The following is a 23671-nucleotide window of genomic DNA, read 5'->3' on the forward strand; positions in this document are numbered from 1 at the left end:
ACACCTATATCTGTGCTATTGAAGTCCTCAAATCATGGTTTAAAAACTTCAAGGAGCAGAGAATCCTCCAGCAATTGACCCGTGCCCCATGCTACAGAGAAAGGCGAAAAACCTCCAGGGCCTCTTCCAATCTGCCCTGGAGGAAAATTCCTTCCCGACCCCAAATATGGCGATCAGCTAAACCCTGAGCATATGGGCAAGATTCATCAGCCAGATACTACAGAAAATTCTTTCCTGGGTAACTCAGATCCCACCCCATCTAATATCCCATCACAGGCCATTGGGCCTATTTACCATGAATATTTAATTACCAAAACCATGTTATCCCATCATACCATCTCCTCCATAAACTATTGCTTCTTGTCCTACCTTCAGTGGCATGGAGAACAGTTGATCACCATCCTAAGTTGTAGTAAGTAGGGTAAGATCAGGGCCCAGTCTATCACAGCTTAAAGACTGTCCAAATAGATCGGACAGAGCAAATGTGATTGTTATGAACTTGGCAACCTGTATATCAGAGTACATTCTGCTATGCCTAAGGCAGCTATGATAGCATGCCTTTGCACTGTTTTCATCAGAGAATTTTGCAGGCTAGAAGCTCTGTATTTTCTTGTAAGCAGTATTTTCTCCCTCAGCTTGACTTCCAAATCTGAGACCTAGCTTGGGAGAAGAAATCTGCAGTCACGTTTTAACTAATGCTTTCTTGACACAGCTGGCAGAACTGATGCTCGCTTTTGGAGACCAGTTCTGTGGTCTGGGTTCAAATAGAACTCCTCAATCCACCTTTGTGCTTATTAAACACCCACAAGTGGGAATATACAGAAGCCATCACAATGTATAAAGAGAAGGATGTTATCAGTAGCTACAGTTCTTAGTGAGTGTTGCTTCTGCACAGGCACAGTACGCATGCATCTTCCTTTCCCGTCCCCCCTCCCCGTCCCCCACACCTCAGAGTCATGGTTAAATAGCCCTGAATTAGAGTAAGGAACTGAAGGGCAGCGGGGGCCACTCTTCCATTTCTATTTGTGGAAACCTACATGAACAGGAAAAATGAGTGGCCCCAACAGACTCTGCTCTTTAGAAAACTCTGAGCTCCCACAATTCTGAATATTCTGAGCCAACACTCTTGAAGAACTATGGTTATGGTAAGTAACTTGTGTCCCCTCCCACCTCCATGCTCATGAAATGCACCTTGAACAAACTCTCTCCTTGCATGGCCTTGAAGCACACAGTTCTGCCATGCCAAATGACTATGTAAAAATAGCACCTTCTTACTGAGAGTGCAGGTGGACTTCTGGTTAAAGCATTAAGAATTAGATTATCTTGGTTCTGTCCCTGGATACTTATATGACCCCCATCACCATTGTATCTGAGCATCTCACATTCTTTAATGTATTTATCAGAGAAATGCTGTTGTTCCCATTGTATAGATGAGGAACTGAGGCACAGAGAGCTCAAGTGACTTGCCCGAGGTCACACAGGGAGTCTGTAGCTGAGCAGGAAATTGAACATAAATCTCCCAAGTCCTTGGCTAATTCCCTAACCACTGGACCATCCTTCCCCTCTTTCCTGGGTGACTCCAGACAAGAATCCGGCTTGGAGAACCTCTTACTCTGCACAGATCAGAACAAGTACAGCTTGATTTTTAGATCCCAGGGTAAGTTTGTGGGTTTGGCAGTTAGAAGTAGTGTTGTACCTAGCATTTGAAAATGTATTTGGTGCCCTAAATTTTGAATGCATGGGTGAACATTTGGTTCACTTTTGTCTCTAAATTTCAAACATTTGTGTGTAGAATTATTTCTTTTAACAATAAAATAATACATCAGCTCTGAGCTCTATTAGTGCCTGAGCGTAGCATTGACAGTTGCATATTAACTGGCAGGTTGAAGTTATGCAAGACATCAGGATGTTGTCCCATCAGTTTGTCTTCTCCTGCCACAGCTCTCGCCTGTGGAATCCTTCAAGTCTCTGTTCTATCACCCATCCTTTTCAATGTCTATATAAAGCCACATGTGGAAACTGTAAGAATTCATGGTCTCAAGTGAAGCAGTATGATGTGATGTATATGGCACTGGACTTGCAGTCTGGAGACCTGGGTGCCGTTCATTGATCTTCTGTGTGAGTTTGGACAAGTCACTTCACTTCTCTGTCTCTGTTCCGCTTTGCACCTGTTGTCTGTTTAGACTGTAAGCACCTCAGGCATGGGCAGTCTCTCACTGTTTGCATGTGCAATGCCTTGCACAATGGGGCCCCAGTCTTGGTTGGTGCCTCAAGGGAGCCGTTTTTATACGTAATATGTAAAACTATACATGGATAATAGTTCTATATCTCATTCCTGATGCTGATAGCATTATCTCCAGCTCTCTTAGTGACTGGCTGAGATTTCCCCTATTTCCCCTTGTTTTTTCCTACCCCACACTCCCTCAGAAGTTCTTGTTAAACCCTGGATTTGTGCTGGAAATGGCCCACCTTGATTATCGTACACATTATAAGGAGAGTGATCACTTTAGATAAGCTATTACCAACAGAAGAGTGGGGTGGGGGGAGAGAAAACCTTTTGTAGTGGTAAACACCCTTTTTTCAGGTTTGTGTGTATAAAAAGATCTTCTGTACTTTCCACAGTATGCATCCGATGAAGTGAGCTGTAGCTCACGAAAGCTTATGCTCAGATAAATTGGTTAGTCTCTAAGGTGCCACAAGTACTCTTTTTCTTTTTGCGAATATAGACTAACCCGGCTGTTACTCTGAAACCTGTCATTATGCAAGGCACTGCATTTCGCCATATGGAGTGGAAATCTATCAACTGCATGAAAAAACTTGTACAGATACAGACAGACATCATCTTCCTTTCCAAATGCAAACAGATGGACATCGTAACAAAAGGACTGAAGGTAAAAAAATCCATTACAATCTACATATCACACAGACTATGCTGACAGCTTGTGCCATACGCTCTCAAAGAAACTGCGGAACCACCTGATCAACATCCTCTATAGCAAACGGGGAAAGATAAAGAATGAACTCTCAAAACTGGATACTCTCATAAAAAACCAACCTTCCACCCAAACTTCCTCGTGGCTGGACTTTACTAAAACTAGACAAGCCATTTACAACACACACTTTGCTTCTCTACAAAAGAAAAAGGACACTAAACTCTCTAAACTACTACATGCCACAAGGGGCCACAGCAATGGTTCCCTCAACCCACCCAGCAGTATTGTTAACCTATCCAACTATACTCTTAGCCCAGCAGAAGGAGCTGTCCTATCTCGGGGCCTCTCCTTCTGCCCCTCAACCCCCACGAACATGATACAGTTCTGTGGTGACCTAGAATCCTATTTTCGACATCTCCGACTCAAGGAATATTTCCAACACACCTCTGAACAACATACTAATCCACAGAGACCTCCCTACCAACACAACAAAAAGAAGGATTCTAGGTGGACTCCTCCTGAAGGTCGAGACAGCAGACTGGACTTCTACATAGAGTGCTTCCGCCGACGTGCACGGGCTGAAATTGTGGAAAAGCAGCATCACTTGCCCCACAACCTCAGCCGTGCGGCACACAATGCCATCCACAGCCTCAGAAACAACTCTGACATCATAATCAAAAAGGCTGACAAAGGAGGTGCTGTTGTCATCATGAATAGGTCGGAATATGAACAAGAGGCTGCTCGGCAGCTCTCCAACACCACTTTTTACAAGCCATTACCCTCTGATCCCACTGAGAGTTACCAAAAGAAACTACAGCATTTGCTCAAGAAACTCCCTGAAAAAGCACAAGAACAAATCCGCACAGACACACCCCTGGAACCCCGACCTGGGATATTCTATCTACTACCCAAGATCCATAAATCTGGAAATCCTGGGCGCCCCATCATCTCAGGCATTGGCACCCTGACAGCAGGATTGTCTGGCTATGTAGACTCCCTCCTCAGGCCCTACACTACCAGCACTCCCAGCTACCTTTGAGACACCACTGACTTCCTGAGGAAACTTCAATCCATCGGTGATCTTCCTGATAACACCATCCTGGCCACTATGGATGTAGGAGCCCTCTACACCAACATTCCACACAAAGATGGACTACAAGCCGTCAGGAACAGTATCCCCGATAATGTCACAGCTAACCTGGTGGCTGAACTTTGTGACTTTGTCGTTACCCATAACTGTTTTACATTTGGGGACAATGAATACCTTCAAATCAGCGGCACTGCTATGGGTACCCGCATGGCCCCACAGTATGCCAACATTTTTATGGCTGACTTGGAACAATGCTTCTTCAGCTCTCGTCCCCTAACGCCCCTACTCTACTTGCGCTATATTGATGACATCTTCATCATCTGGACCCATGGAAAAGAAGCCCTTGAGGAATTCCACCATGATTTCAACAATTTCCATCCCACCGTCAACCTCAGCCTGGTCCATTCCACAACAGAGATCCGCTTCCTGGACACTACAGTGCTAATAAACGATGGTCACATAAACACCACCCTATACCGGAAACCTACTGACCGCTATTCCTACCTACATGCCTCCAGCTTTCACCCTGACCACACCACACCACACGATCCAGTGTCTACAGCCAAGCTCTACGATACAATCGCATTTGCTCCAACCCCTCAGACAGAGACAAACACCTACAAGATCTCTATCAAGCATTCTTACAACTACAGTACCCACCTGCGGAAGTGAAGAAACAGATTGATAGAGCCAGAAGAGTTCCCAGAAGTCACCTACTACAGAACAGGCCTAACAAAGAAAATAACAGAATGCCACTAGCCGTCACCTTCAGCCCCCAACTAAAACCCCTCCAACGCATTATTAAGGATCTACAACCTATCCTGAAGGATGACCCAACACACTCACAAATCTTGGGAGACAGGCCAGTCCTTGCCTACAGACAGCCCCCCAACCTGAAGCAAATACTCACCAGCAACCACATACCACACAACAGAACCACTAACCCAGGAACCTATTCTTGCAACAAAGTCCGTTGCCAGTTGTGCCCACATATCTATTCAGGGGACACCATCACAGGGCCTAATAACATCAGCCACACTATCAGAGGCTCGTTCACCTGCAGATCCACCAATGTGATATATGCCATCATGTGCCAGCAATGCCCCTCTGCCATGTACATTGGTCAAACGGGACAGTCTCTACGTAAAAGAATAAATGGACACAAATCAGATGTCAAGAACTATAACATTCATAAACCAGTTGGAGAACACTTCAATCTCTCGGGTCACGGAATTACAGACATGAAAGTTACGATATTACAACAGAAAAACTTCAAAACCAGACTCCAGTGAAAGACTGTTGAATTGGAATTCATTTGCAAATTGGATACAATGAACTGAGGCTTGAATAGAGACTGGGAGTGGCTAAGTCATTATGCAAGGTAACCTATTTCCCCTTGTTTTTTCCTACCCTCCCCCCCAGACGTTCTTGTTAAACCCTGGATTTGTGCTGGAAATGGCCCAACTTGATTATCATATACATTGTAAGGAGAGTGATCACTTTAGATAAGCTATTACCAGCAGGAGAATGGGGTGGGGGGAGAGAAAACCTTTTGTAGTTGTAAACACCCATTTTTTCATGGTTTGTGTGTATAAAAAGATCTTCTGTACTTTCCACAGTATGCATCCGATGAAGTGAGCTGTAGCTCACGAAAGCTTACGCTCAAATAAATTGGTTAGTCTCTAAGGTGCCACAAGTACTCCTTTTCTTTTTGCGAATACAGACTAACACGGCTACTCTGAAACCTGGCTGAGATTTGCAGTTGCATAAAAGGCAAGTGGCTGAAACTGTATCTGAGCAAGAGAGAGCTAATGCTGGTAGGGAAAAGGCAACGTTTTGAAAAGTTAGTGACCACCATAACATCTCCCACTCTCAAGATGCTCTTCAGTGGTCATCTTGATTCATAACTTGAACATCCTCTTGGGCACTCAACTAGCTACAGCTGAAAATACCACCTTCAATCTGAGGCTGGCAAGAAAGTTGTTTCCCTTCATGTGGGATGATGACTTGGACACAGTGATTATGCCTTTGTGACTTCCAAGCTGAACTACTGCACCTCACTGTATGTGGGGATGAGTGCATTCCCCTTAAAAAAGCTCCAACTTGTCCAAAACTTAGAAGCCTGACTTCTGTGCAGCGCTGGCTGCTGAGGCACATCACCCTGATGCTCCACTCACTACGCTGGCTCCTCATTCAAAGTAGCAGCTCTCATCTTTAAGACCACCCAAAGCATTAAACTAAGTTATGTAAACATTTGGAAACGATGATTTCCTTTGACAATGTCCACAGCAAAGATTAAACTGTATAAGGCAAGAGTCCTGCTCTTGAGAGCAAAGGAAAGAGCTTTCTTGGCAACTGGATCAAGATTATTTAACTCCCAGAGGAAGTGACAGTGCCCATGGATGACTTTCAGTATGAAATGCAACTTGCCTCTTCAGGCTAGCCTTTGGACAGCGAGAGCTACTCAGAAAAAGTAGAAGTGGGGAGAGAAATTCTCTCACACACATTTGAAAAGAAAAAAAAACATTCCCACAACCCCTTGCAGAGGAGGGTGAAAGCTACTCTGCTGTGGGACTCTTTCTTGCTTTAGTTCTTTTTTTGAGAGGCACTCGGATAGAGGGATTGCAAATAAGAAGCAGGATAGACAAACAGCCATGTAGGCTAAGTATGGAAGAAGGGTATAGGAACTGTTTGCTTGAACTTCTGACTTTGGTTGGCTCTTTACATAGAGAATACAAAACAGAGTATTTAATACTTGTGTCGTAGGGACCTTCTAAAAGAGAACCATTTTGTGCTTCAGTTCTTGAGGGATGTTATTGTTGTGGAAGGCTTAATTTTTTGGTCTTGCTTTTTGTGAGAGCACATATCTAAGTTATCCATTATTTTTGTATAATGTTTCAAGTTTGGTAGCTTAGGCAAAGTTTCAGAATTTGTGGCTGTCAGTTGTTTGTTTCTAAATCTCATAAACTTACTGAATGCAAGGTAAGATGTAAAATGGCAATGCCAGTGTTACAATGGAGAATACAATTCTTGTGCTGTTGACACAAGAGTTTCATAGATAATTGAGCTTGACCTGTATGCCTGTTTTAATATTTCATTTGTTCTGGACTATTATTAGTCACATCCTTTTTGACTGTAAATGTTGTTTTTTTAAAAATGTGACTAAACTGCTATTTAACCCTGCTACAGTAATGTGACAGTAGGCTAGTCCAGGCAGGTAGCATTCACTTGGTAACTAGCGTACTTAATCAGCTTGCTTCAACCTGCAGCAAATTAAAGCTTTGTGAGCTCTAGCGCATAAGTGATAAAAGCAGCTTGCATCGTGGATAAAAATTAATAGGGCATTTCCAGTATACTCACTACCGTAAATGAAATCTCAGCCTTATGATTTATTCTTGGCTTTTGGTTAAAGATAGATCAAATGTACACCATCCTTAAGTTTTTACAACCTAATTAGGGGGTGGAGCGGGGTGTGTGTGTGTGTGTGTGTAAAAATATAATTTAAATTACCCCGTGGCCAAGAAAACAACAAAATAGTAATTGTGTTTTGTAGGATATGGCAAACATTTTTTCTATTCTGTAATCACTCTGTAGAGGAGTCGTAGCAAACCGCATATCTAGAACCATCCTGATACGAATCAATAATGCTGGTAGAGAACCAAAGCTTTTGCCACGGTCATATTCTACAGAGGTTGAAATTGTTGCCAAACAAAACCTAGCATGATAATTTCAGATCTGTTCAAACTGCCCAGAAAATGATTGAAAACCTTTGGTTGACTTCATAGATTTTAAGACCAGAAAGAATCATCCTAATAATGTAATCTGACATTCCTGCATAACATAAATGTCACCCAGTAATTCCTGTATCAAGCCCAATCATTTGTAGTTAACTATAGAGGACATAACTATTTGGCTACATATTAATGGAAATTAAACTTCTTAATAGGTATCTATTTTTAAAGAAAGAATTCAAAATTTATTTCAAAGTGCTGATTTTTTTTTACTTTTTTTAAATTAGTCATTTTTCTTAAATTTTGGAGGTTTTTTTTAAAGCCACCTTTTTATAAAGTACTTTAGATCAGAGCATAAAAATATTCCTGTGTTTTATGAAAGATAATTATCTAAATTAGTCAATGATGAAATCTCTTGACATACCTTTTTTCAGATTTTCCAAGAAATGAGATTGCAGCAAGTTTAGGGCCCCAAACAAGAGAGACAACGATCAGCAGCTAAACTGCACCCAGGCAGCATTAGGGATAGAACCCAGAAAAGAACACAGGATCCCTGCCATTTTAGCTAGAGGAGAAACTTATAATTGTAGAGTATTGGGGGTTATAGCCCTCTGGACTAGAGGAAGACATAGGAGTAACATTTTCAAAAGCGCTTAAGCAATTTAGGTTTTTAAGAATCTAAGGGCCAAATTTTCAAAGGTATTTAGGCACCTAAAGATGCTGATAGATGCCTCATGGGATTTACAGAAGCACCTAAGCAAGTTAGGCACCTGACTCCCATCAAAATCAATCATCCTGAAGAGAATTGTGCTCAAGATGGAAAACTTTCTGGCTGAAGAACAAGCCAGGGTTAGATCCAAAAGAGTTACAGTGGAGCAAATATTTAGTCTGCCTGTGCTATGCGAGAAAGTGTTGGCGAATGATGGGAAAGTGGTCCATGTCTTTGTGGATTTTTCTAAGATGTTTGACAGGATAAGGTACAAACCTCTTTGAGCTATCCTGCGGCTGGTCAGACTTGGTGGAGATGTAACAAGGCTGATACAAATTCTTTGTGAAAGTGCAAGGGCTTCAGTGTTCATAGGGTGTGAGCAAAGTAGTTGATTTGATTTAAGGATAGGTGTCAGACAGGGCTGCATGCTATCACCAATGCTCTTCCATTGTTCTCTTGAAGAAATGTTAAGATGAGCCACTGATGGAAATTTACAGGCGGGCATATTCATTGGTGGATTAAAAATTAGTCATCTGTGTTTTGCTGATGATATTGACCTGATTGGATTATTGCAAGAAGGGGTGCAAAAATTGCCAGAAAGAGCAGTAGTGGAATACGTTAGGTCTAAAGATGAAAAAACAAAGACAATGGTGACATCTAAGTCTATTAAATAGGTGATACTTCTATCCAAATCTTTAGAGGAAGAAAGCTGCTAAGTGTCCTATTTCCTTAGCAGTGTATTGAATAATTTAAATACCTGGGTACTATGACTATAATGGATGCTAAACATCTCTTAGAGAGCCAACTTCGAGTTGGACTTGGGACACTGCTGTAGCGACTTTCAGCCGACTTTCAACAGTCTAAGCAAGTGTGTTACCATGAAGTGTAAAAATGAAATCGCTGCAGCCTCTTGTCTTCAGCATCTTGCTATATGTACGCGAGACGTGGATGCTAAGGAAACAGGACATTAAGAGGCTTTCTGCTTTGAAATTGAAATGGTGATTGCTGCACAGTAACTGTACTTCTCACATGACAAATGATGAGGTAGGTAATTGCCCAAATTTAAAGCATAACTGGAGTGATATCTGATATCAGTTTAGTCAGACAAAGAAAACTTGAGTTTGTGGAACCTGTGGGTTGGATGAGCAGAGGAAGAGCGTCAAAGCAAGTTTTGCAGGGATTGGTGCCAGGACATGGGGCACCCGCAGTGAGTGTGGTTCATCAGTGTGGCTGAGAGCATGGGATGCAATATGGCACACTTTCAAGGCTGTGTGAAGACTTGCAAAATGTTGAGGAAGATTGCTGGCCAATGACTCCTGCATGCTGTGTTTACTGTTCATTGTGATGTGAGTCTATGGGGCTTTGTACTGTGAGAGAATATGTGTGTTTATGTACTTATGTTGAGTAGTACTTTCATTCACACTGAAATTAATTAGTCTGTTCTTGGAGCAAGGTACAGAATTGGATCCTCTAAGATTATTTCCTCATATTACTGGATATTTAACTGTCATGTCTTTCAGGCAATTGCTGTCTTTACTGTTACTGTTTCATTCATTTTAAATGTAGGCGTGTGATAATAGCTAATAGTTACCTCTTCTTTTCCCTTAGGATTGATTAATAGATATTCTTCCTACACTGACTGCAAGTTCACCAGCACAGCTGAATTCCTGGGTGTAGATGTTTAAATGGGAGGCATAACATATGTCTTCAGTATTAGTGTTAATTAAACTTTATACATAGAGATTCCATGTTAACAAATTGATTTTTTTAAAATATAATTATTATTTACATAATTATTGATGCTCTTCACATAGGAGAGGATGTTGCAATATAAGCCTATTAACAGTAATTGTACAATGATGGTTGCTTTTTTCCTAAATAATTTTCATGTGATGAATTATTTTAATTTTTCAGTCTTTATCTTGGTATCATTCATTCAGACTTCTGCAGTGCAGTTTTTAACCCAAAAAGCAAAACTATTCTGAAATGAGACAATTACATTAATAAATAATTGCTGTTTTGTTACAGATGACTATAGCTGCATCGGGGCTCACTTATCCTTGCCATCGACTTACAGTAGGAAGAAGATCTTCACCTGCACAAACCAGAGAACAGTCAGAGGAGGTAAGAAAAATCTGTCAGCTTTAAAAATATACTCTAGGAGGGAATGGCCAGAAGCCTGTTCTGCACTGGTCATTGTCTCCTCTGGTGTTGACTACTGTGGACACACAAAATGAATCAATCTACAATACCTGTACAAGATATTCAGTAGAAAGAAAGAAGAAGTGGAGCTGATGGAAATGAGGGAAGCAAGGGAGTCATAGTGAGGTACTATTAAAAATAATAAGAAGAAAACTAAAAAGTAAAATGTATATAACTTTTGAATCCTTATAGCCAGTACAGTTAGTGACACCTGTAGTTAAAGTTGCCTGATGTAGTCCCTGATAAGCTTCTGCTTTCAGTTGCTTATAACTTTGAGAGAGTATTTGGGCTGAAATTTTCCCTGCTTGCCTTTCACCTCAGGTTGAATTTAAAATAGGCACCTTGACAATTTAAACATTTTTTCCAACCATTTTATGTAGAGTGCTCTAGCCCTGGCTTGATGGGCAAAAAGGATGTTTGTTTCAATCTTATTAGCACAGTCGACCTGGTTTACTATAGTTGTAAACCACTGTCAAGATGCAAGCTAACACTCTTAAAACTGTATTAGCCTAGGTTCCCTCTTACTAAATACTGTGGTAATCTGCTGGCTAGAGGTGAACTGGATTAGTCTGGTTTACACATCAGCAACAGAATTGTTAACTAAGTTCAATAATAAGGCTTAATCTTGCCCTGTGTTACACCTATACAACCTTATTGAAAAAAGCTGAAGTTTGATTTCCTAAAATGTTTTATGAATCTAAAGTATTAAATCTGTGTGATTTGCACAGTTGAGATAATTGAAAATAGTGGGTTCTTCTTCAAGGAGTGTCCCTATAGGTGCTTCACTTTAGGTGTCTTGGTGCCCTGCGCTTGTAATTGGAGATTTGTAGTAGCAGTGCCCCTGTTGGCTGCGCACGCGCGGTAGCCATCTCGTGCCATTCCGAGTCGCTACTTAGCTTCTGCAGTCAACCATCCCTCAGTTCCTTCTCTACCACCTTTGGCTTGAGTCGGAGCAACAGCAGTGCCCGTCTATCTTGTGAATTGCTTATATTCCCATCTTTATTTATCCTTTTTGCCAGTTTTCATCCGTTTTCTAATCCTTATTTACCCATTAAAATATATATATTGTTTGCCCCACCACCACCAGCAGGTCCCCGCCGATGGTGATCTCACCACGACCGTTTCTGTAGATCTGGACCTCCTCAGGCATTCCTGGTTCCCCCGCCTTTAAACATTGCCTGACCTGCAGGCTATCTATTCCTGTATCGGATGGTCACGCTCAGTGCATCCACTTTCTCGGGGAAACCCATATACCACAGAAGTGTCCATGTTGCAAAAAATTATCTGCCAGGACACTGAAAGCCAGGGACCTCCAACTAAAATTATTAATGATGGAGAAATCCCTCAGGCCAGCCTCTGACCCAGAGTCCAGGACTCCTCCTGGTCAACCATCTCCAGCAGCAGGGCTCCACACAAACCATGTAAAAGGACCCTGCATCGAAGAAGGAGACCAAACATTGGTCACAGTCATCGTCATAGAGAGATTCCCCCAAAGAAGAAGCGGTCTCCTGGCGAGAAATCTGTCCCAATACCGACAGCACCGAGAACCTCGGACCGAGAGGCACCGGGACTGTCCGGTACTGAGATGTCGTGAGGAGCCACGGCACCGACACCGCCAGGCTCTCACTCAGGTGCACGAGCTAAAACTAGGCTCCCTAGCTCGGCACCAACAGTGCTGAAGAACGCCTTGGCACCAGCTAGTGTAATGGCGCCACCTGCTGCATATACACAGCCTTACAAGACCTCGGCACCGTCAGAGCATACTACACTGCCATCCATGGCACTGACCTTCCTGGTACCGCAACTCTTTACCAGACAGGCGGACCTGGCAGTCTCCTCCATGCCGGAAATACCCCTCTTTGGCACCAACAGTACCCCAGTCAGACCAGGACCGAGGGGAATAGGCACTCCTAGCGGACGTGCACCTCCACTATCTAGTGATGAGGATGAAGAGGATGATTCAGGTCTTTATACCCCTTGTCATTCCTCCCCAAAACTGGGAAGCTCTCACCAACAACCTCTTATGCCTGGGTAAAGCTGGCAGGCACAACCATAGATACCACCACCCGTTTTTATGCCACCCAATTGGCCATACTGGGACCTGTGGGCAATCTACAGAGCACAAAATCTTAAACTCCCCAACCCACCAACATCAAGGGCCACTCCCCTTCACCCATGAGCCCACCACCATCGGAGGCCCAGGAGGAAGAGGGAGAGGAGCCATAAGAGGCTACTGAAGGCAAGACACTGCCACCCACCCATATTTCATCCTCGTCTCAGGATGAAACAATTATGCCACCGCCTCCCACCACAGGAGATGACTTCAAGTCCTTCCAGGACTTATTCAAAAGAGTTGCACAATCCCTGGACATCTCTTTAGCAGAGCTGCCAGAGACCCAGCACAAACTTAGTGACATCCTGCAGTCAACCCCATTAGCAAAGATAGCTCTGCCCATTAACGCTGCTAAAATAGATCTTTCAAAGATAATATGGCAGACAATGGCCACTGTCCCACCCTCCTGTAACCTCTCGGACAGAAAATATTATGTACCAATGAAAGGGGCTGAGTTCTTATTTACTCACCCGGCTCCAAATTCACTGGTCGTAGAGGCAATAAACCAAAAGGTGAAAATAACACCAGTCAAAAAGCACCCCTTATGACAAAGACTGGAAAAGGCTTGATCTCTTCGGACACAAAGCCTATTCCTCGGCCTTACTGCAATTTCTCATAGCAAACTACTCTGCTCTGTTGGCAAAATAAACCTACAACTTGTTCAATAAAATAACATCTGTTGTTGAACAAATACCGGACGAGTCAAAGGAGTAGTACAAAGCTAACAATGCAGAGGGCTCTTTAATTACCAAAACAGCACTGCAGGCCTCCCTTGATTCAGCTGACATGGCAGCTCATTCCATCGCCACGTCCATGGTCATGAGTCAAGCATCATGGCTCCACCTCTCTGGATTTATAACCCACATTTCTGGAAACCACAGATGCATCCCTATATACCTTAAAGGACTTGAGAACCACCCTGAAGACCTTAGGTATTTACGTCCCCCCAAACAAGAAAAAACAGGGCAGATTTTCTACCCAAAGATTCCGTCCCTCCCCATACTCCCAGCCCCAGAGACAATACGATCAACGCCGCAAGCAAAAATAAGCGAGGTGTAGGCAGAACCAGGATCAACCTGCCACATCTCAACCTTCAACATCCTGTCAATCATTTTGAAGTATTGGTTGAGGGCTTGAGACCTCTATTTTCTCCCATGCCGGATTATCAGATGACCTCCTGTCTCTTTGGAGACCACCTGCTACCATACTACCCAGTCTGGAACAACATCACTACAGAAAAATGGGTGCTGGAAATCATCCAGAAGGTTACTCTATCCCATTTATTTCTACTCCCCGCTACCCACCCACCTTCCCCGTCCCTCTTCAGGGACCCCTCTCATGAGATCCTGTTGCAGCAGGAAATAAACCATCTCCTGCAACTAGGAGTACCACTCCAACACAGGGGAAGAGGGTTTTATTCCCATTATTTTCTGATGCAGAAAAAGAACGGGCACTGGAGACCCATTCTGGACTAACGCAAACTCAACAAGTTTGTAAGGATGCAACACTTCAGAATGGTTACCCTGGCAACCATAATTCCGGCATTAGAGAAAGGAGATTGTCTCTTCCCTTGACCTACAGGACGCCTACTTTCACATCACTATTCATCCAGCACACAGATGATTTCTGCGCTTCACACTAGGCCATCAACATTACCAATACACAGTACTACCCTTTGGCTTGTCGACAGCCCCAAGGGTATTCTCCAAAGTCCTAGCTGTCGCTGCAGCTCACCTCTGCAGGCTAGGGGTAATGATCTTCCCATACTTGGTGCTCTTATGAGGCAGTCGTCCAACTTGGCAGATGGCAGTACAAGGTCCACCTGCCTAGGGTTTCAAATAAACATCCAAAAGTCCCTGTTCCCTGTGCAACAATTAGAGCTTATAGGGGCCTATCTTGACTGTCCCGCAGCACAAGCGAGATTACTCCAATAGCGATTCCTCAGCCTAACCAGGCTGATAACAATGATCACAGACAGCCCCCAAACATCCTCCAGGACCTGCCTACAACTCCTTGGGCATATGGCTGCTACAACTTATGTAGTCAAACATTCCCAACTGCATACGAGATGCCTACAGGCCTGGCTCTGCACCTGCTATATACCACACACGTATTCCCTCCACAAACGGCTCACTATGCCCCACAGAGTGAAGAATTCCCTCAAGTGGTGGATGCAACCGCAAAACATCTGCTCGGGGGTTTCATTTCAACAAAAATCTCCCACTATAACAATCACCACAGATGCCTCCCTACTGGGATGGGGAGCCCATCTGGACAACACCGCCATCCAGAGACGCTGGTTCCCAGTGGAAACCAACCTACATATAAACATTCTAGAGCTCTAAGCAGTCAGAAAAGTATCCAAACACTTCCTTCTGCGTATTTGCAACAATACCATCAAAGTCCTCAAGGACAACACAGCCTGCATGTTTTATATAAACCAACAGGGCGAAGCTCAATCATACCCTCTTTACATTGAGGCACTACACCTATGGCAATGGTGCATATCCAACAAAATTGACATTTCTGCAGCTTACCTGCAAGGGCTTCAGACCATCTGAGCAGACACTTCTCACAAATCCACGAGTGGGAGATGGACTACCCGACCCTCGTGACCATATTCAACAAGTGCGGATTCCCTACTATAGATTTATTCGCAACAGCTCACAATACGAAATGCCTTCAGTATTGCTCCCAAGCGGGGCTCGGGCACCACTCACTGAACAATTCCCTCCTCACAAAATGGGAAGTACCACTAATATACATGTTCCCCCCGATTCCTCTATTAAGCCGGGTGTTACACAAAATCAGACAGGATAAGGGCAGGGTCATACTCATTGCACCCACGTGGCCCAGACAGACCTGGTTCCCATACCTAACACAGGTGGCGATGAGCCTACTTCGAACTCTTCCACAACTTCCTCACCTCCTGACACAGGACACCGGCCACGTCATTCACCCCAACCTAACGGTTCTCCGCCTCAAGGCCTGGTTACTCCATGGCTAGCAGCGTTGGATCAGAATTACCCTGAGGAGGTTAAAGACATTCTCTTGAATAGTCGCAAACCAAGCACACGCAAAACTTACACTCATAAGAGGATATGTTTCTGCACCTGATACGAGGCTCATCATATGTCTCCTGATTCTGCCCCTCTACCCAGAGTCCTGCACTATATACTAGGCCTTAAAAAGGCAGGCCTCTCGAATAGCTCCATAAAGGTACACTTAGCAGTGATCACCTCACTACATGATAAGGTAGATGGAACCACGATCTTTGCTCATCCAACAACTAATCGATTCTTAAAGGGCATGACCAACATCTACCCTCCCCTAAAACACCCTACTCCTATATGGGACCTTAACCTCATGCTATACACCCTCATGGGGAAACCATTCGAACCCCTTGCGACTTGCTCACTGCTACATCTATCGATAAAGGTCTCCTTCCTTTTCGCGATCACTTCAGCGAGAAGAGTAGGGGAACCAGGGGTACTAGTGGCACACCTGCCATATACTACATTCCATAAAGACAAAGTGATCCTAAGACCCCACCCTAAATTTATACCTAAAGTAGCCTTTTCATTTCATTTAAACCAACACATTTACTTACCTTTGTTTTTTCCGAAACCCCACACCGACACTAGGGAGGCATCCCTTCACACACTCGACGTCCGTAGAGCTCTGGCCTTCTACCTAGAAAGAACAGACATTTAGAAAATAGTCATGTCTCTTTCTCTCAGTCACAGAGCAATCGAAGGGTAAGGCCATCTCTAAACAAAGACGATCTAAGTGGATTTCTGGCTGTATCCACCTGTGCTATCATCAGGGCAACATCCATGCTCCATCTGAGATTTGTACGCATTCCACCAGAGCGCTATTCACATCAGTAGCGTTCCTCAACATCGTAGACATTTGCAGGGTAGCTACCTGGGCCTTTACCAAAACTTATGCCCTGGAACAACATTCCTCTCCCGACACTCAGTTCGGATTCTGTGCTATCCGCCATCAACAAAGATACTCTGAAGCCCCTCCTTCCATCGGGGATACTGCTCCATAGTCACATAAAGTGGAGCACCCCCAGGGACACTCCTCGAAGAAGAAGAGAAGGTTACTTACCTTGTGCAGTAACTGAGTTTCTTCGATATGGTTGTCCCTGTGGGTGCTCCACTACCCTCCCTCCTCCCCTCTACTTGGGAGTTTCATGCTGGTTCTCTGGGGTAGAGAAGGAACTGAGGGACAGTTGCCTGCACACGCTAAGTGGCCACTCGGAGTAGCGCGACACAACTACCATGCGTGCGTGGCCACCCGGGGCAGTGTTACCACAAATCTCCGATTACAAGCGCAGCGCGCCAAGACACCTAACGTGGAGCACCCACAGGGACAACCATCTCGAAGAACCTCCGTTGCTGACAAGGTGAGTAACCTTCTCTTTCTACAGGGTTAATGAATGACAGAATCTTACTGAGGACTGATCTTGAGCCAGCAATCACGTGGCTTGGTTTTAAGATCCTACTTTGCATTAGGAGGCCTGATAATTGGAATTTATCATTCTTGCACTTGAAAACTGAGTAAATTGGCTCTGTAAATCTTTGAGGGGGAAAAATAAAGATAAAGCCCTGCAAATCAATGGCACATCAAGAGAAAGAACACACATGTATAATGAAATTGAAAAGCAACAAATTTAAAACTGAAAAAGAAATACTTGTTTTACACAAAATGCGATTAACCTGTGGAACTCACTGCCACAAAGGATTATTTAAGAAAACGTGAAGTCTTATTGCTCCTCAAGCCACTCATGCAGGGCATGGTGTTTTAGGCATTGTCTACACTTAAAATGTAGCTCAACATACCTACAGCAGTCAGGAATGTGAAAAATCCACAATGCTGTGTGCTGTAGCTATGCTTACCTATCCCCCGGTGCAGACGGAGGTAGGTCAATGAAAGACTGGTTCTTCGACCCAGTTACTATCACTCAGAGAAGTGGAGTTCCTATAGCAATGGAAAAGCCTCTTCTGTCACAGTAGCCTGTGTCTACGCTATGGGGTTACAGTGGCATATCTGTGGCTCCATAGCTGTGCTGCTGGAGCACCTGGAGCGTAGACATTGCTTCACATGTGATTGGTTGGTGGCTGGCTGGTGTGTGTGGGGGTGGGAGACATGGATGTATGGAATTCTGGGTTTCTCTTGTTGTGGTTCCTGTTGTCCGTTTGCACTGAAGTTGTGACATTGTAACAGCATTGGTTTTTCCTAGCATACCTTCCAGTGGCTCTTCCTTTTCTTTCTGTAATAACGTCATCACAACGCCTAAATTGGGAATGGTGGGAAGGATAGTCCTTGCAAGGAAGTCACTTAAAGGGCAGTTTAGCATAAGATGGCTGGGGGAGAAGGCCTCCTGAACCATTTTTATGTCAGAAGATGTGGGATGTCGCTCTCGCAGAATCCAGAACAGCTGACCGTTGAAGGCAGCTGGTGGAGGCACAGGAAGATTGAGGGGGACCTGAGTTCTCGGTACAACAGCCTTGTGTGTCCGTCTGCACATTGATACGTATAAGTGGTTAGCCTGGTGGCCACTGAGAGTACCATAGTCTGGTAAGCCAGAGCAGGACCGAGGGTTCCTGGATTTTGTGATTTTGGGAATTGGGTTAGGTTAGGTCCCATCCCAAGAGTTTTGAGGACTACCTCCCGCTAAAGCTATGTCAACACTGTGCTGCAGTACAGACTACAGGGAGAGAATCGCAGAGGGCACCCAAGTGTTGTGATCTGCAGTGCTATATTTGCATGCACGCGTTTTTATTTATATAAAGAAAGGTATTTTCAGTATTTACTTGTTTATTTCAGCATTAAATTCACTATGGGTGCCTTAACTATGTAACAGAGGCTTTTTTTTTTTTTTTTGAATAGCAATGCACGGATGTTCATATGGTGAGTGACAGCGATGGAGATGACTTTGAAGATGCTACAGAGTTTGGAGTTGATGATGGAGAGATGTTTGGTATGGCATCATCTGCCTTGAGGAAATCTCCAATGAGTAAGTATTGAAAATTTACATACTGTTAACTATGCAACACTGTAGTGAAAGCGACAAGAACTGAAGGATTTAAACAGTAATAGACAAGAAAATATCCTTAATTTCCCTGTTGATCCCACTTGTTATTTTCTAGGGTACTGTTAGAACGACATGCCATATTTCTGTGCCTATTTTTTTTTTTTAGTTTTGTGCTGCTTTGTGCCACTTTCACCCTAAAGGGAGGAGACAGAACTGAGAAGAGGCAAAAAGATACAGCTTAGAATTAATGCATTCTGGACACAGTCTATAGCAGATGGTGAAAAAAGCCCATAATGGGAAAGTTAGAATTGCTATACCAGTTCAGTCTATGATTGCTTTCTCTGACACTGACTAATAGTGGATGCTTCAGAAAGAAACCTGATAATGGGCAACTATGGATTATCTTCCCATGGGGGACATTCCTTCCTATCCCTTTTTTTCCCCCTATTGCCTGAAGCATGAAAGTTTAACTCTGTTATAAATGCATATCTAATGTCACTGTGGATTTTCTTATTAGCTATGTAAATGACTATTCTTTAAAATTCTTCTGTGCTTTTCATATTAATATCTAGTGACAGTGTGATCCCCATGTTAATTTCATGTTGCATAAAATATTTCCTTTTATGGGTGTTAGCCTTTAATTTCATTGGGTGATTCTTTGCTCTCGTATGAGGGTAAGTAGGAGTGCCCGGTTACCTTATCTATGCCATTCATTATTTATATATCTCTCTGTCAATGTTGTTGACTTTAGGGTATGTCTACACTGCGATAAAAAACCCACAACACTGAGTCTCAGATCAGCTGACTCGAGCTCAGGCTGCAGGGCTATAAAATTGTAGTGCAGACATTCAGGCTTGGGTTGGAGCCCAGACTCTCTCAGACCTTCCCTCATCATGGGGTCTCAGCACCTCGTCTCCAATCTGAGCCTGAACATCCACACTGCAATTTTATAGCCAGGCAGATCGAGTCTCATAAGCCCAAGGCAGCTGACCTGGGCCAGCCACACCAATGCTGTGGGTCTTTTATCATAGTATAGATTTACCCTTAGGGGCTTCCTTAGGGTCTAATTATGTTGCTAAGTCATAGTGCTGAAATTTATTTTAAGTTTATTCACAAGTTAAAAATTTCTCACTAATGAAACAGTTTCTCAGCTCTTCCAAGTAGGCTTCTTTATTCTAATATGTTAAAATAGATCCAGAGAGAAACTGAAATGCAGATCAGTGATGTGCCACATTACAGGTGAGCTCAGAACTTCACCGTTTAGAATGGCCCTCGATATATTCATGGAAGTATTTGTAAATTTCGTGTTCATCCAAAGGGATATCCTATCAGTAACCTTTGGTGAAACTTATGGACTTTCCCCATGGGCACTTAGAAAGTTTTAAATATGAAAAATTAAGGAAGCAAAAAATGATTTTTGTGGTCTGTGTTATTAAAAACTTTTTCTTCCAGATGACATCAATATATATTTGTACTTGTTTTTTTAAAGTGCCAGAAAATGCTGAAAATGAAGGAGATGCCTTATTACAATTTACGGCAGAATTTTCCTCAAGGTAAACTTAGGTTATTAACGGTGTAAGACAGATAGTGATTTGTGCTACACTGTAACTATAATTTGTCAGGCAATTCAAGTAAAAGTAAAATAAATATAAATATTTCCTTATCTGGCATAGGCCAGATTCTGCCTTACTTACATTGACTTGAGTGAGAGGCCATTTGTGGAGTAAGATTCTATTCAGTGTGAGTTAAGATGGCAGGTTCTGTCTTTAATTGAGAGGCCACTTTCTTTATATCACTCCTGAATTCCACAAGGGAGTAGAGGGATAACTAAGATACTGACTATAAACAGTAGGACTGTTAATTTAATGAAAATGAGCTCTTTCTAACTGAAAAGCTGATGACTGCTGGAAAATAATATACTTAGTTGCCATGAGAGTTTTAAGAATAACTGAGTAGCTGAACAATAAAAATTACTAGTTAAATGTGTAAAAGTTTTGCTTTTTAGAATTTATATACAGTATATCTGAAACAATTCACTGTTAAACAGTTTCCTTATTTCACCACACAAGTGGCACCCTTCGGCAGCCAATAAAGTGAACCTGGTGTATAGTTTGCTACCATGTTAATTTTTATAAAGCATTTGTAGCTTCTTTGGGATGAAAAGCTTTCCATATGTTTATGATATAATTAAGATGTTATTAAACAAGAATAACACTCAATCAACCAGTAAGAATATAATAGTGAGGAGAAATAGAACTATGATTGAGAAATAGTACTTAAAATTTACACATTAACTTGTAAATATGGCAGTTTGTGAGAGCAGTCAGTTATGATAGAGAAGTTCATAAGGTCAACAATCCTATACAAAAACTTCAGAGGGTAGAGGAGACATTTAAGAGTTTAGCCAATGCATCTATTTAAAAGGAATTTAAACAGAGCTGAAACTGAAGAAAATTACTTACGCTTTATTTTTATTAATTGAATCTTTGTGATTTTGAAATAGATATGGTGACTGCCATCCTGTTTATTTTATTGGGTCACTAGAGGCTGCTTTTCAAGAAGCCTTCTATGGAAAAGCCAGAGATGTAAGTGTGTGTTAACGTTACACTATTTCTATTAGAAGGAAAGTAGTAAAAGGGCTAAATATTACATTTTACACTATGCCAAAAAAGTTATGATTTTTGCTACATTACTAGTAAGCAGTTTCATACTTTTACATGATTGACTGAAGTGTTCACCCTGCATGTTATGGGAATGACGGGGATAACTCACACTTGCCAACTGTTCTGTTTTTGTCCTGGACTGGCCTTGCTTACATAACCGATCCCTGGCTTTGATGGCTTTGGCCAAAGTTCTAGCAGTCACCTGAGCTTCTAGGCTTTTTTCTATAAGTGTTGGTCTCCTCTCACTAGATATCACTGTTTGGGAGCCTTGTGGCTGACTGTGACAAGCTGTATATTGGTATCTCTTTTAAATAATGGCTGATACAATCGAATTAGTAAATTTACAATGTTAAGGCCATTGGGGCAGGAAGTGTGCTGCCTTTTGTATTGCTACGGCATTTACTTAAATACAGAATAGTATTATAGTTTGGAATTTAAGGTTTCTGTTCAGCCAGATAGGCATCTCAGGGTTCTGATGTTCCACATCCATTTGTAAAAGCAGTATTTTCATAAAATAAGAAAGAGAATAGTTGAATGAAGGCCTGATGTCCTGTATCTAGGAGGGTAAGTACTCACTCACCTGTAATAGTCAATACCTAGACTAAAGCACAAATAAAAATCTTAAGCAGCTTTAAATTCATCCTTTAGCTATCTTCATATTGGTCCCAAAAGAAATGTGCAAAGTGTGTTTGTCTCTCTTGAATTACTCATATTGAAATGGTCTGTAAGTATTCCTTGTAACAAAATCTCCACTACTTGCTCTAAGCTAACATTTATTTGACATGTTTGCACACCCCAGCAAGTTTCTTGCAGAATAACTGCTAAATTCGGAGTCTAGTTTCATGAATTTACATGGGTGACAGAGCATAGATTGCTCTAGAGCACTTCAGTAGCAAAATAAGAATTGATCATGACTCGTAGGAGTGATGGATGCTAAAGCATGTTGGCAATGAGGCAAGTGAATCAATATAAAAAGATGCTTGATTGAGAGAGTTCACTTTTGACATCTCATCTGAAGTGGTTAAAAGCATATAATTATAAAAACAAAGGGTGTTTTATTAGCGCTCAGAAACCTTTTTTAATTCGGTACAACCCAACTGAATGTTCATCTTCAAAATACTTTTCATATACTATTAACATATAGGATGTGGAAGATGCATTCTATTTCCCGTATTTTTCCAGTGGGTTCAGACCAGATCCTTACCAGGATTATCTAATATGTTTAGCAGTTTACTATTTTTATTACCTTTTTCTTAGAAATGTTGTTTGTAAATAGTGACTGAATTTTTCCAAAAAGGCTGAACTATTGATTCCTTTTTGTCTTTAAACCCACATAGCAAGTTGCTACTTTAATTAATATCACATTGCAACATTTCGAATTTTAAAAATGCTTATGAAATAAGTAAAGTTTGCTATTATTGTACCTTTTTGCTACTGCAAAAAATCTTTTCAATATTGTTTAAGAGAACTCAAAATGAAAAAAAGGAGACGCTTTATTCTGTTTTTGATGATTGTTATATTTTCGGTCACTTTATAAAACCTGACGTTTTAATTAAGGAAAAATTTTCAGAAATTGCAAGCTAAATGTCCCATGTTCTAATTTATACTGTGAAGGGCACTTAATTTTGCCAGGGCAACAGATGAGCTTCAAGCAGCAGCATTCTTCACTTGAAGTGAGAAATTGAGTTCCAAGAGTAAATAAAAACAAGATTGAAGGTTTAAATCCTCTGCTAGGCTTTTTGAACTTATATACTCATTAAATGTTTATTGGAGTGGTGGGATTATGAAGGATTTGGGGAGCTTCATCAGCTGGTATATAGTTAATCACTAAGTAAAACACTACATTTGATAGAGTGTTTCTCACGATGCCACACTCAATCCATCTTAATGAAAACCGCTTCAGACTGATTTAATTTGAGAGCACTTGGCAGTGAGAGTGCTTATAGATCTTAGCCTTTTTCTTGAGGAATTTGCAGGGCTGTCCAAAGCACTGTACAGTCCAGTTTCAGTGACATACCCCTCAATATCTTTTTTCCTATCTCTATTGCTGACATTTTCTGAAAAAAATCCTAAATTTATATAAATTTGCAGCCTTCTTGCAGAAATATTTGAGATATGATTTTATTAAAGGAATTTACCTAAATCAGTTTGCAGTTACTTTGAAAGTATTCTTTAAAATAATTT

At 42.1% G+C, this 23671-nt stretch overlaps 1 protein-coding gene across 1 annotated transcript in view; it reads left to right on the forward strand.

Annotated features, from left to right (window-relative positions):
- Positions 1 to 23671, forward strand: part of FAF1 (Fas associated factor 1) — a 312180-nt gene that overhangs the window by 200051 nt on the left and 88458 nt on the right. Inside the window, exons 9-12 of the mRNA XM_048861231.2 lie at positions 10492 to 10587; positions 18680 to 18806; positions 20314 to 20377; positions 21328 to 21409. Of these exons, the coding sequence (XP_048717188.1) occupies positions 10492 to 10587; positions 18680 to 18806; positions 20314 to 20377; positions 21328 to 21409 (369 nt within the window). The remainder of the gene's footprint in view (positions 1 to 10491; positions 10588 to 18679; positions 18807 to 20313; positions 20378 to 21327; positions 21410 to 23671) is intronic.

This window comes from Caretta caretta, chromosome 8, assembly GCF_965140235.1.
Source record: "Caretta caretta isolate rCarCar2 chromosome 8, rCarCar1.hap1, whole genome shotgun sequence".
NCBI lineage: Eukaryota > Metazoa > Chordata > Testudines > Cheloniidae > Caretta > Caretta caretta.